The sequence below is a fragment of the Physeter macrocephalus genome, chromosome 7, assembly GCF_002837175.3.
Source record: "Physeter macrocephalus isolate SW-GA chromosome 7, ASM283717v5, whole genome shotgun sequence".
Classification (NCBI taxonomy): domain Eukaryota; kingdom Metazoa; phylum Chordata; class Mammalia; order Artiodactyla; family Physeteridae; genus Physeter; species Physeter macrocephalus.
The window spans coordinates 74,680,068-74,698,794 of NC_041220.1; the positions used below are offsets into that span (position 1 = coordinate 74,680,068).

General features: G+C 33.9%; 1 protein-coding gene across 8 annotated transcripts in view; it reads right to left on the reverse strand.

The window, feature by feature from the left end:
* The window catches only part of WDFY3 (WD repeat and FYVE domain containing 3), a 275,458-nt gene that overhangs the window by 126,138 nt on the left and 130,593 nt on the right, over positions 1-18,727 (reverse strand). For all 8 annotated transcript variants that reach the window (XM_055086060.1, XM_028492000.2, XM_028492001.2 and 5 more), the window contains 4 exons: positions 15,365-15,526; positions 11,250-11,442; positions 9,756-9,942; positions 7,867-8,033 (listed from right to left, as the gene is read on the reverse strand). In XM_055086060.1, the coding sequence (XP_054942035.1) occupies positions 7,867-8,033; positions 9,756-9,942; positions 11,250-11,442; positions 15,365-15,526 (709 nt within the window). The remainder of the gene's footprint in view (positions 1-7,866; positions 8,034-9,755; positions 9,943-11,249; positions 11,443-15,364; positions 15,527-18,727) is intronic.

An 18,727-nucleotide genomic window follows, 5' to 3' on the forward strand; every position in this document is an offset into this window, starting at 1 on the left:
TTTTTAACATCTTTATTGGAGTATAATAGCTTTACAATGGTGTGTTAGTTTCTGCTTTATAACAATGTGAATCAGTTATACATATCTGCTTTACAACAATGTGAATCAGTTATACATATATATATGTCCCCATATCTCTTCCCTCTTGCATCTCCCTCCCTCCCACCCTCCCTATCCCACAGCTCTAGGTGGTCACAAAGCACCAAGCTGATCTCCCTGGCAGGCAGATTCTTAACCACTGTGCCACCAGGGAAGTCCCAAAACAAGTCTATTTAAACAGATTATGAATTGTAACATCTATCAACTATTTACTAAGAATACATCCTATTTTCACAAAAGGTCTTCTTTGTCTTCAACAGGTTCAGTCATTTAATTAAAAATAAATAACATTAATTAAGCTTTTAATGCAGCATTATGAATATTCTGATTCCAGAATAGTATATATTGAAACATCAGACTGTTTTAGAAAAAATAAAGCAAATTATACAGGTCTAGGGTTCAGAGTTTGGAAATGTGCAGGAGTGTCACTAAATTATTATCTGTAAGACTGACCTTGACTATAAGAACAGTTACCTCTCAATGTGAAAAGACTTTCAGGCTGAAGAGGTAACAGGCATGAGAACAGCAAAAATGGCAGCAGGAAAACAGGAGGGGAAAAAAATTCTCTAAGTTCCAGTTTTACATTTTTAATTATAACATTAGAACTTTCATGAAATTTTAATTCAGAAATTTATTTTGTTTTCAAGCTGGAAGTGCAATTTGTTTACATACACATTTGTTAAAGCAGTTTATGGCCAGCTACTAGCTATATTTATAAATATCTGATTTTCAAACACACCAACTGGAAAAAACAAAAATCTGTATATAATAGCTCTTGTGAGGCAAATTAGTGACAATCATTATAAAGAAATTAACATAGGAAATATGTGAGGCAAATGAAAACAAGCGTTTGTCTATAAAAACCGTCCCCAGGTTCACAACCATTAGGAATATAGAGCATTTGCAAGAGTGACCAAACAGTTAACACAGAGCCTTACAGAATCAGCTGCATTTTAGAAAGAGGATAAACACAGAACGAGGAAAAATATAAAATGGGTTAGAAAGACTGCTCAGAAATTCTGGTTTGGACATTATCTGAAAAATGCAAAGATTTAAAAAAAAATCTTCAGTCTATATGTGACTTTAACTTTCTGTTTGTTTATAACATACAAACTTATTCCATGTGTGCCAAATGTCAAATCCTTACTTCCAGTTCCTTATTGATGTGATGCTTCCTCTTTTTGAGTACATCTTTACTTTTTATTACCTGCAGGTAGTCAAAAACCAAGCTTTGATAGACTGATGAACATACAAATGTACAAGTCAGACTATGTGTGACTAATAAGGTTAAAGAATAACTCTAATCAATATTTTGCATCTTTGGGCTATATGACAATATCAATTCTCACCATAAAGAAAGGAGTTAGAAAGAGCTGAACTTAGGGTAATGTGGGAAAATTTAGATTTTTCCGAGTTTAATTTTCATGATCTGTTTCTAAGTGATGTCACTGACAAAAGATAAGGCATATTAACCACCAACCCCAAAGAGCTGAACTGAACACAATGTGTAAAAATACACACAATTAAAAGTCAAATGTAAAATGTGGTAACACTTGCATATAAAGATAACAGTAGAAATGCAGTGGTCAGAGGAATTTTGGCTCTTTGTAATTTTTTACTTACAGTAATGAATCTGCTCTGATTTATTACTTACTCCTTAATCCCCCTTGTTATCCAATTCATCTAGGGGCCATTAGCAAGTAGTTAAAGTAGGTTGATCAGAGTAAATGACCAAGGAACATCAAGACTAACTGGTCTCCAAGATCAGCTTCAAGAGGAGAGCATTTTAACCAACGGAATAACCAATCAGTCTTATACTAACATGTAAAATTCAATCATTCCTGTGACTAATCCAGAAAAAGATTTTGTAATATTATTTCCAAATTTAGTACACCTTATATACAATGAAACTAAACAGAATCTAATAATTTGGCTTTCTATCAGGAAAAACGATCTAAAGGAATGTCAGAACTCTAATTCCAAAATCAGTGGCATACACATTTGAAGTGTTGATGGTATCAGGAATAATTATTCAGGACTGTTATAGCCATTAAATTCCTACAATAATTAATTGGGAAGGGAGCATAATTAAATCTAAAAGATAATTAAAAGATTGCTCTATATGACACAGGAATATCCTCTAAATATTGACACATAAATGCTCTAATATTTTAACTAAACAGATGTATCCTGTATAAGTTTCAAAATTTGCATTAACTGACTAAAATCTGTTTAGCACACAAAAATAAGAGTAAAGTAAGGAAATCATTCTAACAGATGACAATCACCATCTCATTACTCTCAAGTCTATATAAGCAGAAACAAAAGAAACTAATTATTCTAAGGTTTAGAAGAACAAGTGTATATACAACAAAGAATAGAGCTTTCCTATTTTCAGAATCTAATGTAAAAGTGAACGCTTGAAAAATGAGCCTCTATGACACAAGCATAAGCAAAATGTAAAATGAAGTAAGAATAAAGGTCTAAATAAAGAAATGCAAGTGTTCATTCAGTAAACAGACGCTGAATATTATTTTTCAGATTCCAAGTCACCAGAGTTAGATTCCATGCAACACTGCAGAGGATGGCTCTGAGGAGTAGAGATGAATAGAAAGGTGAACAGTTACAAAGACACCTATGGTAATCCAGGTGAGTGATCTACACAGCCTCAACTAAGGTAGTGGCAGTAGGGCTGTTACCAGAAGGGAGGAAATTAATAAATGTTTAGGAAGTATAAGACAGAAAGTAATGCATGAATTACACATGTGAGTGACCAATCAGAATGACAGCTGGCTATAGACAATCCTCAGGGTTATACTCCGGCAAGCCAGCTGAACATCAGCCCTGGCCACATTTGCATCCAATATAAAGTGAACCAGAATAGATAAAAAGCTGTCAAAAGTAAACCCATAATGAACAATGCAAGGCACTTTGGTTACTAGCGTGAACAAAAATACGAGAAAGGAAAAAATACATTATCCTTTTATATTGGTTAATGTGTTATGAGAATTAATGTGTTACAAGACAATGTTTCTAAAGGTGAAGCCACAGAAGAGTTCTGAAAAAGACAGGTATGGTCTTTTTTTATGAAGAGATATATTCTCTATCAAACATGTATTAAAAGCACTCACTGTGTTTAGGGAACAAATTTGGAAGCTATGGAGAGCTACGAATTACAGAGTACAACCCTGTAAAGATGTTTCTAGCATAGTTAAGGTAAAAAAACCACCATGGAGTTGTTATTAAACAGAAGGACTGGGCTTCCCTGGTGGCGCAGTGGTTGAGAGTCCGCCTGCCGATGCAGGGGACACGGGTTCATGCCCCGGTGCAGGAAGATCCCACATGCCGCGGAGCGGCGGGCCCGTGAGCCATGGCCGCTGAGCCTGCGCGTCCGGAGCCTGTGCTCTGCAACGCGAGAGGCCACAACAGTGAGAGGCCCGCGTACCGCAAACAAACAAACAAAAAACCAGAAGGACTGCTACATTTTTCTTTAATTTCCTTCTTTAGAAAAATCTATCTGCTGGTGAGGATACAAAGTTTTATAGAAAGCTTTTGCTATATAATATAGAAACAGGAGTCATTTTCAAGCTTTAACATACACACACAGACACATTTGCCAGCTTCACTAATAACTCAGTCTACTTTTTCTTTTAAATTTTATATTTCTATACTGTTTCACTTGACCTAAAATCAGCAGTAAAAATAAGATAGGTAAACTGTATCTATATATAGAGCAATATAAGGCAGATATATTCATGTTTTCTCTTTTAAATGTAATTATCAATGAATGGGTAAAAATTCCTTGGTAACAGGAATTTTCTTTTCAGAGATAATGAAAGGGAAACCAGTGAAGTCAAAGAAAATATTCCCCAAAGTACCGCTAAGAAATAACTGACAAAAAGTATGATAGTTTCAAATATATCAGAATATACACAGCTCCAACTTATAAATAGTCCAGACCAAAGAGTTAAAATCTGTAAAGGACTATCACTGCCTCATTCTATCAATGTTTAATAAACATAGCCTCAACACAGCTGGATTTCCTCATCTCCATTCCTGTGCAAACAGTCCATTATCTCTTCTATAAACTACAACAAGCAATCCAAACCGAAATTACAAAAACAATTTTATTCAAAACAGTATCAAAAAGAATAAAATATTTAAGAAAAAATTTAACAAAAGAATTGAAAGTTCTATACAATGGACACTATAAAACATTGCTGAGAGAAAATACTAGGACCCAAATAAGGGATAGTTGTATGCTCATGAATTGAAGGACTCAATACTGTTAAGCTGTCAAGTCTCTCCAAACTGATCTACAGATTCAACGTACTCCCAATGAATATCTCAACAGGCTTTTTTTTTTGTTTTCAATAATTGACAAATTATTAAATTCATATGGAAGTTCAAAGGACCTAGAATAGCCAAAATAATTTTGAAAAGGAAGAACAAAATTGGACAACTTAAATGACTCTATTTCAAGACTTTAAAGATATAGCAGTCAAGACCATATAGTATTGGCTTAAGGACAGACACATTAATGGAGCAGAACTGAGAATGAGTTCCAGATGTATCGTTATATAATCTTTTTCAATAAAGAGTCCTAGCACGTGTGCATATCTGTATCGGGAAAACAAACAAACAAACCTTACTTCCTACCATATACAAAAATTAACTTGAAAGGTATCATAGACCTTAGTGTAAGAGTTAAAATATGAAACTCCTAGAAGAAATCAGGAGATTTCAGTGAATTTGGGTTAAGATTTCTTCAGTATGAGGCAAAACCCACAAAATATTTTCAAAGTGATAAACTGGACTTCATCAAAATTAAAAACTTGTGATCTTCAAAGATACTACCAAGAAAAGGCACATCAAGACTAAGAGAACATACTTAACAAAATGTACGTATCTTATAAAGGACTTATCCAGAATATCTGAAGAACTCTTAAAATTCCAATAAAACAAACAATCCTATCAAACATTAGACACAGAGATCTGAACCAAAGTAGAGACACAGACAGCAAATAAGAACATGAAAAGATGCTTGAAATATTTTAGAAAAAGGCAAATTATTAAAAAAAAAGATACTATTACATACTTGAATATCTAAAATTAAGACTAATAACACCAAGTGTTTCTGAGGAGGTAAAGCAAACTTTCATACATAGCTGATGCGAATGCAAAATGGGACAGCCACTTTAGAAAACAGTTTGGCAGTTTCTCATAAAGTTAAACATACATCTACCATATGAATCAGTAATTCCACTGCTTGGTATCACCCCAAAGAAATGAAAACATATGTCCACACAAAGACTTGTTTTATACGAACGTTTCTGGTACATTTATTCATGACAGTTAAATAAACACCATCAACTGCTGAATGGATAAACAAATTGCAGGATATCTAAACAATGAAATATTATCCAGCATTAAAAAGGAACTTCAGATATATGCAATAACATGGATAAATGTTGAAAATGAACAAAGCCAGATACAAAAAACTACATAATTTATGAGTCTAGTTTATGAAATTCTAGAAAGGGCAAAACCAAAGCAGATTGGTGGTTACCAGGGCAAGGGGATAATGAGGGGGGCACTGAATACAAAAAGGAACAAGGAAACTTTTAGAAGGATGGGAATATTCCATATCATGATTATGGTGGTGACAGCACAACCACATATATTTACCTAAACTCATCAAACTCAACACTTAAAATGGATACATTTTAATATATACAAATTATACCTCAATACTGCTGACAAAAACAAAACATATTCCATATTCCCTTTATGTGGGATAGAACTATCTACTTTAGCCTGTATAATAACTCTATAAAGTAGGTCATGGGAAACACATAATTTTAAGTTATAAATGAAACTCAAAATGATCTAGCTTGACCCATTCATTTTATAGAATATTACATCAATGTTTCTGAAGAAGAAATTAATATCTAGAAAGGTTAGGTCACTCATGGTTACCTGAATTCTGACTCTTAGGGCAACGTCCTTTCTAGCTAACCCTGTTTTCATAAACATGTCACTGAATTCTCAAAATAACCCCCAGAGGTGCTAGGTTATGTATGTATCATCCCTGCTATGGATGAGACAAAATCAGGCAGACATATGAGGAAGGTTAATTTAGATGCATTAATTATCTCATTATAGTAGTGTAATTACAAAATTATACTTCTGTAACTAAATATTATGTAAGTGTTACAAGCAGATTAAGTAACCAAATGAAACAATGAAATCTAAAATAGGATGTATACTGCTGAGCTATTTTTAGTTTGAACTCATAGAAAGAGTTAATTGTAGAATACTCAAGCTAGAGTCCATGAATTAGAAGAGTTAATTTAATATTGTTCCTTAATATTAAATAAAATGAAGCCTTGAACTTCTCAGTAAGATATTCCTACATTTTGCTTATTTAAAAAGTTCTGTATAACCTATACACTGAGGGTACATCTTATGGAAGTAAGTTTGGCAACTTCAATCTAAGTTGTGACTTTTCAATATAATTTTCTCCAGTAAATTAAATTTAGGATATTCTAGTATATCTATTTATTCTCACTGACTTAAAAATTTTTAACTGGGGCTTCCCTGGTGGCGCAGTGGTTGAGAATCTGCCTGCTAATGCAGGGCACACGGGTTCGAGCCCTGGTCTGGGAAGATACCACAGGCCGCGGAGTAACTGGGCCCGTGAGCCACAATTACTGAGCCTGCGCGTTTGGAGCCTGTGCTCCGCAACGAGAGAGGCCGCGATAGTGAGAGGCCCGCGCACCGCGATGAAGAGTGGCCCCCGCTTGCCACAACTAGAGAAAGCCCTCGCACAGAAACGAACACCCAACACAGCCAAAAATAAATAAATTAATAAACTCCTACCCCCCCCAAAACAACAACAAAACAACAACAACAACAAAAAAAAACAACTTGATTCCACACTTCTCCAACTTTGGTATTAATATTAAAAAAAAAAATTATAACTGCTAGCTTCTACATCATAAAATACATAGATAATGTACTGTGAAATTTAAATAACCAGACATACTGATATTTTTTGGCTAGTTAAATTTTACATGCAAATATCATAATTGTATTGAATACTTAGTATGTAACAATAATGTGAAAGGAACTATTAGAGGCCTATGGGCTCAGATTCTTTCAGAATGGTTATGCATTTAAAAAATGAAAATAAACAAAACTAGCTTGCACTCTTAACATAATTAAATGTTATTAATTATATAATAAATTTTCTTAGTAAAAGATCACTAGATGAAGAACCAAAGTTAGGAAATCTGAAATATAAAATTCTCTGACCCGAAAATATGTAATGTAACTTCTCTGTACCTAGGTTTGCTTAAATAAAATATAAGCATGTACACCTGTGTTTTCTATATACCTCTTATATAGAGACAGGTATAGAGATCAGAGTGTGAATCAAGTTCCATCCACATAAATTGGAAATGTGTGGAGTGTCAACATTTGACAGAGGCATGTTTGGATTATTAAACTGTCTGAATATTAAAATGAAATACTAAAATATAAATCTTACTGCTTTTTAAAATATTTTCATATTATTTTCAAGTATTTGATCTGCTAAAGACTGTCACTCAAGAAATTATACCATAGAAAGCACCAACTTTAATGAAAAACAGCATATTACCTTTCTATAAATAACATAAATAAAGAGCAATCAAAATCTGACTAATTCATTCTTTCTCTATTTCTTTGAGTGGCTCAGAATGGGGGGAAAAAAAAAAGACTCACCTTTGCCTGCAGGCTGAGGTACTGCAAATCCAGGCAATAAAAAGGGTGCCCCTGTGGTAATACCAGCTGGTTTTAGTTCACTGACACCATATGTTGTTAGGGAAGTTATCAGATTAACCAGATCTTTCAAGGCATCTTTGGATTCTGCCTCTTTTGCTTGTTCCAATCTAGGAAAAGTACGATTTACCAAATATGTTTTCTCTTGTGTTGTATTTTCAAATTTAATACAGCAAGAAAATTTCAATTTTATATGCAATACATAAATGTATAGAGTACTACAAGAAGTTTCTTCTTACATTTTTTGCTGTATGAAAACATACTATTTTTATAAATCTACAAATTTTATTATAAGATATGATGGTGCATTTGAAAGAAATTAGACCAATAGTCAGGACACCTGATAAATGCTGATTTTGCCACTAACAGTATTATTTTAGGTGAATCACTAATCTTTGGTATAGAAAGTCTCTATAATATAAAAGGATTAGATTAAATATCTCTTAAGTTCCTTAAGGCTCTAAGGTTATAAAACTTTCACTGTTTATAACCAAAAACCTTATCAACTATTTCTTTCCTAAGAAATTTTCTCTGTTAATTTTTTTTTTAACATCTTTACTGGAGTATAGTTGCTTTTCTCTGTTAATTTTAAAAAGTGAATTCCTTGGGAAGATTTGTAAGACTTTATCTGTATTTCATTAATTAATTCAAATACTCGCATTAGAGTACATTTAAATAAACTTCTGAGAGTCTCTAACAATTTTTGAAAAGTCTTAATTCCTTTAAAGTTGTTTTTTTTAATGTGAAAAGTTTTGTTTTAATAATATTTTCATACCATACACAGAATGTTGTAACCTGTTTTTTTTCATTAACTAGTGTTATGCACATGCCTCTCCGGGTTAGTATAAACTCGCAATAGATATGCTTTTAATGGCTAGAGAGAGCCAACCGTAGATTTGGGGAGTGGAGTGTGGGACAGCTAGTAGATACCAGAATTCAGGAGTACTAACATGCATAAAACTTTGTGTGCCTTAGAATTATATCTTTAGGATCAATAAACGTAAGTGAAATTATTTTGTCAAAGAGTGTCAACATTTTTAAGGCTCTTGAATTCTCAAAGGACTGCATCAATTAGTAATGTGAATTAGTTATTTCATAAACTTTCGTATGTCCTCATTTGGAAATTAGGATATATATGCAAGATTATATTCTTGGGGGTTGCCTAGTATTAAGTAATGGCAATGAGGTCAAACTGGTGTTAGAAATAAAAAGTTTACAAAATAGTGCTGGTTTACAGTAGATCAAATGATTTAAAAATAATTAATCGCCCAGGAACAACTAGCAAGACAGGAGTATCTTCTTCCTAATAAACTTGTAACCAGCCATTTTCCCAGTATATACATGGAACATTTGGGATGAAAAAGAAGGCTAGTGAAACATTTTTAGACTGACATTTGTTTTATATATACATTTGTAATGTCTCATTCAATCTAAAAAATTATTCTTGTTATTAACTACATTAATAATAACACTGGAGTTACTGATAAGGAAAATCAAAAATATAATTAAGCAAGAAGAGTTTACACTTCAGGAAGATGTTAATTAGTTCATTCAAACTCTTCTCCCTCAGCTACTAAAGAAGAGCAGATTTCTTCTTCACATTTAACCATTGACTCCACATTTGCAGCCTACATTTTCCAAATTAACTCTAAATTCATTCTGTGAACTCTCTTGACAGAACAGGAATAAAAAGAAGTGATTAAAGCTAAGAGGATAAAGTATACATTAAATAAGTTGATTTCTTCTTCCCTATAACCCCAAACTACATTGTTTCCTTTGATGAAAAGACTGAGTAGAAATTTAAAATATATTCTTAAATTATGGCATTTTACCTAAGCAAGAGATCACAAAGGAAACTGTATCCTTGCCATATCCGAAAATCATCCAAAAGAGTTTGGGAAACATCACTGGAATCTTTGAGGAAACAAGAAAGCCCAGCAAACATTTCAACAATTTCTAGGGGAGACAGGTCATCTGATTGCTGCATATTCTGAACACACGTAGATAAACATTCTTTTTCTGTAAAAATAAAGACTTGAATAAGTATATATATGTATAATTTGTCAACTGCTTAAGAAAATTTCCTTCATTCTTAACTGGTGTTTAATGAAACATTAAATTTTAGTGTATCTATAAAATATTGTAAGATAAATGTTACACATTCTAAAAGCAAATGTAAGATTCAAATTGATTGAGGAAGCTCTACCTCTAAGTAGTAAACAAAGGGTAATACAGGAAGTGTTAAAAATTAGTTGACATTTATTACAGTTTTTACATCATATTTAGATGTTTTACTATTCAACAAAATGCCTGCTGCCATATGATATTTTTGATCTTTATGAATATATTAAAAAGTGGAAAAAATAAAAAAATTATCTTCTAAGTTTAAGAAGAAAAATCTACTAATTAGTTAAAAGTTCAAATTAGAGTGAATATAGACTACTCACATACAGAAATACTTAAAGAAATAAAATTTTAAAAATTATGTTTGTAGTATATATTTACTAGTTTAAAACACAGTTATACCCCATAATGACTTTTGGGATTGGAGGTGTTTCAAAGAAGACATTCCCTCTCTTACCTTTAATGAAATTTATTTGTCTTAAGAAACCCAGTGTCACCTAACAAAAACTAACAAGATTTAACATAAGAACGGAGGCAAGAAACATTGAATGACTCACTGACCTCAGGTAAGTGAATAGTTGTACTAAAAATTATTTTGAAAGATTTTTCAGTTTATGTGTATCTATATCTGTACCTATATATATAGATATATATACACATCTATACATATATAAGTAAATGGACTATTTGAGATGCTACAACTGTCTCCTATTTCTCCTAATTAGACATTTTAAGGGATAGCTGACACATTTATATATGAGTTAAACAGAATGGACAATTTCTCCTCAGTGCTGATAAAGAATCTACCTAATTTTATTTATGCTGCATCAGACTGTCTACTTATGAAATATCTTCAGAAAGACTTTAACTATAGCTTCTCAAAAAAACTCTTTTTATTCAGCAAAAAAGGAGGGAAGAATAGGCTATGACATAGAACTTACATTATATTACAATTGATCATTTACATAACAAAGCAGTTATTTTAACTCTTGTAGATATCCATCATTTGGAACATGAGAATTTCTTATACCTGAAATGCCTCACAAATAAAAAATAAATTTTTTTCTCCCGGCAAATATACTTTTAATTTAAAAAAGAATCTTTGGAGAATTGAGAGATAAAAACAAATTTCCCATCATATGAGGAGAGAAAAGTGGAAGAAATTCAGAGCATCTAAAATGAATACATTACGAGATATTCACCATGAATATACTTCACCACATTGACACTGAGACCATGACGGGATATGGTCATAAGGACTTCTCCGGCACTCTTCCTCCAAGGCAGGTTATAGGGAGGGCACCAAGAGGTTATTGCACTGAATAAAAGCTGGAGATCGTCTTTTTGAGCCAGCTCCTCGGCCGGAGAAACAAAACTGCAGAGTTTCACTAAGATCTAAAGAACAAAATATGTACATAAATAAATGAATGGTTGGGGAAAGGGAGGAGCTAGAAAAGGACTAGATCCGATTATTAAAAACTCTGAAAGTTCAGGGTTAGTACTGAGCGATATCATTAAAGCCACAATGATGAGGGGTTAGTACTGAGCGATATCATTAAAGCCACAATGATGAGTGCTCTAACTTAGGCAACATTAAAAAAGACACCTACAATTTAGAAGTGTGTTATGGTAAGACAGTTAATCACCTCTACTTTTATCAGCTTATTTTTTTTTAAAAAATGTTCTATGTTTACCATCCTCTCTTTACCATAGTATTTTTTTTTGCATTGTTTCACCCTACCATGAAACGGAATAAATCAAAGGTTAACTTTCAAAATCAGCATTCTAGTTTTCTATCGATAATTTGGTTCCTTAATTCTTAGTTTGTCAGAGGTGAAATGTAATTTTCTTCTCTAAAAGGAACAGTTTTAGGGAGACAAAGTAAAAATAGGTTTTTTAAAAGTAAAAGTATTCTCAAATTGTTCCAACTTCTATACAAGTAGAAGGGGATATTAGAACTAAAAAATCATCTTAATTCAGAAGTATCAGTTATGGCTAGTAGCCAAAAATCTTCTAAAGCATGATTCAACACTTCTTAAACCCTGGAATGAGAACTTATTCCTTACCTATGGTTTGCAAAATACACACTGCACAAGTGTTTACAGCCCTAAGGGCCTGCTACTTGGGGAATGCAGCTATGGTTTCTGCCCTCAATGGACCTTTTTCTTCTAATCTCGATTTGGTGTCAGAAAAAGTTTAGTTTTCTTCTCTGTGCTAAATTTTCTCATCTAAATATTTTTTAAACTTTATAAAATAAATAAAATAAAATTGGAGTATTTTAATATTTGTGGGGAAACTACTAAACAGAGAAAAGTATTTGAAGTATTATCATGTTTCGTCTGAGAAAGCTAGGTCTTCCTTTTCCTATTTCCTTCAATGCAAAATTTTACTTAAATACAAGAATTTCTAATTCATAGCTGCCAAATATCAGGGAAAAAAATTAAGAATTCAGAGAAACAACAAAATATTTATAAAATCTGTAAGTACAGGCAATCCCCCCCACCAAAAAAATGTCTGAAGACACTGTTATACACCGAATTTCCATTCATACATGTAACATGTGTATCTTTTTCCATATGTGTTAAATGCAACAAAAAAGATATATGAAAAAAAGATAATCAATTGCAGCAAAAAAAAAAAAAAAAAAAAGCTCAGAAGAGTGTATTGTTGATTATACTTTTTGTTGGTTTTCACACTACCCTTATGTGATTAGAGGGACAGATGTCATTTCTCTAATCTATAACATAAAAACAAACCTGAAAATAAAATACTTTTTTCCAAATCAAATCTTTGTTCTCAAAAATAAGCTGGATTTAATTCCTTGATGTTGACTCTTAAGATAACTAGTTCTTAATCTTCAAAGGCAAAAGGATTCTTAAAATAATCTAGTATAATCCTTTCATTTTACAGAAGAGAAAACTAAAGAGTCTACTCATTCCTCTTCGGCCCCTACACTAACCACTTCTATTTGTAGGGACTCTGTTATAAAGTCCAGCCAACTGTGGCAGAGCAGTAATTGGCCACATAAATGCAAATGCAAAAAAAAAAAAAAAAAAAAAAAGGCTACATGAAGCAGTACCAACTGCTAAGGTCCCAGGAAACCATCTGCCACAAAATATAAACAGGGATTTCATCTATCATAAATACTATGTGTTCTGAAAACATTTAATAAGTTGTGTCCATTGTTTTTCTAGACAAAATGATGAAAACAATGTCCAGCCTGCAATGAGGAACTAAAAAAGGTAAGTGAGGCACTAAAGGAGTACTGGACTAGGTGGTGGGAGAGCTGGGCTCTAATCACTGCCACGCACCTGCTGTGGATCGGTTTCCATAACTGTAAATGAAGCGTTTCATTTAAATTTTCTTTTGAGTTCCTTTTGGCCTTTAACATTCAATGATTCCAATATGCTAAAATGAATCCCACATTTAGTTCAAAGTCAGCACCCAGTGTTTTCAGACATAGAAAAAATTAAGTTTTAGGAAAAAAAAATCTCTGCTACTTATTTAGTGTTAAATATATAAAATTCAGCTTCCTCATGTTGTGTCCTAGTGAGATTATGGATGTTCACTAAACACTGTGGTCCTCATTTCATGATGTACATAAGTCTGATCACCATGCTGCACACGTTAAACTTCAACAGTGCTGTAAGTCAATTATAGCTCAATAAAAGTGGAAGAAAAAAAATTCAGCTTCCATTTATTGCCTAAGGTATTAATTAGTTCTACAGAAGGGCTTTATTGAAACAGGGCTCTAGTCTGATTAGCAAAGACTAACCCACTCCATTCATCAATGTCTTAAAACAGCTTTAATTCCTATGTGATTTACTCTTTTATTTATCCCCACTGCTCTTCTCATCCGATCTAATTGAGGGGTTAGATGAACCTCAGGTCTAATCCCATTTCTGCCATTCACTCACATCATCATTTTTGAGGAAAACAGAAGCTCTGAAGTCCTGGATTGTCTTGTAAATTAACACGCGATAAGGGATGCTAAACACCAGCAAAAAAGTATCTAATAAATCAAGTGTTCAATAAATATTTTGAATTAGTATTTTATTGATAATCTTGTCTTTTCCTTTCTAAACCATCTTGGCCTCCCTCTTCCCAATCTTCATTGCTAGACCTCAACAAAGCCTGGGGCATTCCTGGAGCAACGACCCCAGTTACACCAGGTGTCATCAACATGGGTCCCCAACTCTACCGCACCTACTGCAGATCCACTGTCCTCTCTGTTCTCTCTTCCTACTCTCACAGATTATGGCGCTGGTGGTGGCCAACAGCAGGAATCACAATTATTTATTAAAAAATAAATATTTTTATTTCATGTCTACTATGTCTGAAGCAGAGAACCACAGCTTTGGTTATTATTCATTTAACCTTTCCCAAAATCCTTGGCATCTTATTTCAGAAAACGGGACTCAAACAGGTGTTGGTTTTTTAAATTGAGGCATAAAAACACATAACAAAATTTAACCATCTTAAATCATTTGCAAATATAGAGTACAGCAGTGTTAACTACATGGACATTGTTGTGCAACACATCTCTAGAACATTTTCCTCTTGCAAAACTGAATCTCTATAACACTGAACAACAACTTTCTTTTCCCCACCTCCCAGCCCCTGGCAACCAACACTCTACTTTTAAAAGTTTGACCACTTTACTTATCAATGGAACCATGCAGTATTTATCGTCTTGTGTCAAACATGTATTTTTACATGGACAGATTATATTCTAAACGTTCGTAGTTTGCTTGTTTTGTAAAATTTCTCCCAAGAAAGGAAATCAAAAGGATGACGATATTTCCAGGCTAGCTAACAAAGGTATACTGAATCTGCTAATGCTATTAAAAGAAGAGTGGCAACAGTGGGAAAGAAGGGCTTTACAGGCAGGGAGCAGAGGAGGTGGCAGAAGCCACTAAAATAAACTGTCTTTTCTAAGCTAAATATTTATAGGCTAAGGACTTCCTATATATAGACAGCAGCAAAACAGAATTTCTTGACATTAGAAGAAATATTATGCAAAACTTAATTATACTGTCAATAAAAGTTTTCCTTGCTTAGTTCATTTCAGAGATGTTTTTGCTACATCAAAGGTAACCTCTGTTCAGAGAAACAAACTTGTTAATCCCTCATCCAAATATTCTTCCAAAGAAATGTGCAGATTCAAGAAATGTGACAGATGAGATAAAGTGAACTTATAATAAACAGCATGAAATACTACAGAAAATGGAACAGGCAGGACATCTATTTAAGAAGTGTACCTGTTACACTTTAAATAGAGTGGTCTAGATGGCCAGGCAAATAGCACCTTCCATACCTGCACAAAAACTTTCTGGAGTAGTCCACGACGTTCTGCTAGAGGTAGCTCATTCTGTGCACCTCCAACTGCCTCAGGCACATGTGGAAGGTCAAAAAACAGATATAAACATTTAACCAGGGTGGAAGGCACTGACATCGTTGTCATGCAGTCCACGGTTTTCTGGAAAACAAACCGATAAATAAGTGAATAGACAGACATAACTGTACTTGGTACAGCTAAGTAAGCTCAAATTTTAAGCCAGAAAATTATATATCAAAATAACTTTTTAAAAGCCTGAAAAAAAAATTAAAATGACTCCATGCTGACAAATACATATTTCCTATTTGGACAAATTTGCTGTAACCAAATATTGAGAAGTTTGTTATTTAGTAAGGTATTTATTAGGTTGACTATTAAGAGGCAGCATGTTTCAAAGAACATAAACGTTAGGATTTAGAAAAGATTTTAACCATGAACTTATTAGGCAAACTAATTTTGTGAGACCTCACCTTTCTCTCCTATAAAATGGATATAATAGTACATATCGCTTAGGGTTAATATGAGGGTTATATAACAAATGCAAAGATACATTAAGTACTAAACTATATATTAGTAGTTGCTTTACTATCACTTTTATTTTTATTGTAGATTCTTAGGGTTGGAAGGGCATTTGAAGGATACAGCCATCACTGACACAAAAAAATTTCTACATTATTTTCAAAGATTACTAAAGGAAGAAATTTTAGACATTCTTTTTTTTTTTGCGTTACACGGGCCTCTCACTGTTGTGGCCTCTCCCGTTGCGGAGCACAGGCTCCGGACGCGCAGGCTCAGCGGCCATGGCTCACGGGCCCAGCCGCTCCGCAGCATGTGGGATCTTCCCGGACCGGGGCAGGAACCCGTGTCCCCTGCATCGGCAGGCGGGCTCTCAACCACTGAGCCACCAGGGAAGCCCTAGACATTCTTATGGTGAACATTTCAGCACTGTTAAGAAATATGCTATAATAATTATAAAAATATTTCCATGGTACAGTTTGGAATAGAAAGTTTTTCCATGCTGGAGATCAACAAGTTAGCATCATCTGTTGATCTCTTTATTAATTTTGACATTAAACATTTCCTGAATGCCTAGGGTATGTCAGTCAGTGTGCTAGGAGCTCGGCATGCAATGATGAAGGATCCCTGCCCTTCAGAAGACTGTAGTCTAGAGAAGAAGCAGGTTTGTTAATAACTATGATTTAATCTCTTATGTGTAACAATGGTAGTACATTCAGGCTAATATAAAAGGGAATGATCACCACTGCCAGGAGTAGAATGGATAAGTGTAGGAATTAAAACAAGAGGGGAAAGATCACCTGGAAGATACACAGGAGCTTAGGCCATATGGTACAGAATATTTCAGGAACCTGAGTCCAAAACTGCTGACTCCTGAAAAGCCACAATAATAATGTCTAATCTTTAATGAGTGTTTATTATATAACAGGCATAAAGCTAAGCACTTTAAATACATGCTCTCACCTATTTCTCAAGTCATCCCTACAAGGTAGATTTTATTACTATATGCTCCTTACTTTACAAAGGGAGCAACTGAGGCTCATCACTCATATACCCTGTCTGGGGTTAGAGAGCGGGTTAAGTGGCCCACCGGTTTATACATGCTCAATGACCTACGCGTGTGGTCTCCCATTTTAGTTTTACTTTTATTTTGCTGGGATTGGAGATCCAATGAAGTGTTACAAAGGAGTTATAGAATCAGATTTTAGAAAACTAGCTGGTGATAGTATAGACCATAGATTAAAGAGCAGGAAGGCAAGAGCAATTAGGAAACTAGTACCGAAAACCGTAAGAGCGGCCGGGCCTGAACTAATGCAGTAGCCGGGGGATGGGGAGGAGAGAGCGCCTAAGGAACAATGCTTTCCAAGATCTGGCCCCTTTCTACATATCCACTATCATTTCCCTCTTCTAATACTCAAAAGCTCTCTGCAGTTCTCATCTACCATTTATTGTTTCTAGACACCCCATGTCTCCATCTGGTTCAATTTAAACGTCTGTTCACGCCTGAAACTTTCTTTAATTCCTCATCTTTCTTCCTACCCTCACCTACAAAATTTACAACTCCATTTCTATCTTCATAGTACTTCATATAGCCCATTATTGCATTTTATGGTATTATCTTCATCCCCTTCATCTCTGTCATTTACATGTTGATTCAGGACCATGTTTTTGTCATCTCTATCTCACTGCTGCCAACAGAAGATAGCATGCAAACAAGAAAGTCAGCTCAAAACATAACACTGAATTTTCTTTTTAAAATGTCTTTTTCCAGTTAGATTATTACTAGCTATCCCTTCATATAAAGCGATATGATTTTTCATTTTCATCTTATAACGGATAGATAAAAAGTACAACTGGGTATCCAAACTGGTAATCGGCAACATTTGTAATTTTTTAAAGTGATTCTTTTCTCCTGATTCTTTTCTTATGCTTTTAAATTGGTCTATCCATTTGTGCACATTTAAGTTAATACACATTCACTGATTTTCTACCATGTTCTAGGTGTTATGGTATGACACAGTCTATGCTCACAAGAGAGAAAGAAAAATAGTGCATCTACAGAAAATATGAATAAAACTTAGAAATACTCCAATTAAACACTATTATTTTATGTATTATTCTAAGCCAAACCAAACTTTGGTACAGTAACATAGAGGCATTTATAGCTGCCATCGATAGCAAGTAGAATTGGTATTTTGATAGTCACTTGATATGGCCATAGATACATGAAAACAATGGTCTACTTTAGGACTATCTGAAGGTTACTTAGTACTTAGGGTGAATAAACATCTCCATTTGCCCAGGACTGAGGGGTTTCCTGGGATGTGGGCCTTCTATGCCAAAACTCAGATAGGCCCAGGTAAATCAGGACAAGTTGGTCTTATTTGTTTTCTGATTTAAAAAACAAAACATAACACAATATTGTAAATCAACTATACTTCAATATAAAATAAAAATTTAAAATAAAATAAAATAATAAAATAAATAAAAAACAAAACAAAACAAAAACCCAGCAAATGAAAAAGGAAACAGGGCATTCCAAAGAAAAAAACTTCAAGTGCTGCTGACTTTAGGCAAGTTACTTTAGGCTAGTAACTGGTTTCAGGATATGGTTACTAAGAAATGTGCATTGTTTCTCCTGTGGCCTGTCACGGTAGTATGATCGGTGTCACATTTACTTTTGTAAATTCCATGAGATATTTGAAAGCCCATAGTAATTTAGACAATAGTCATTCTCAAGATTAGTGTGGACTTTGAAGGTAATTATACTCTGGATTTTAGAAGGCTGAATAAACTTCCTTCATCCCCAAAACATCACAGGTCACA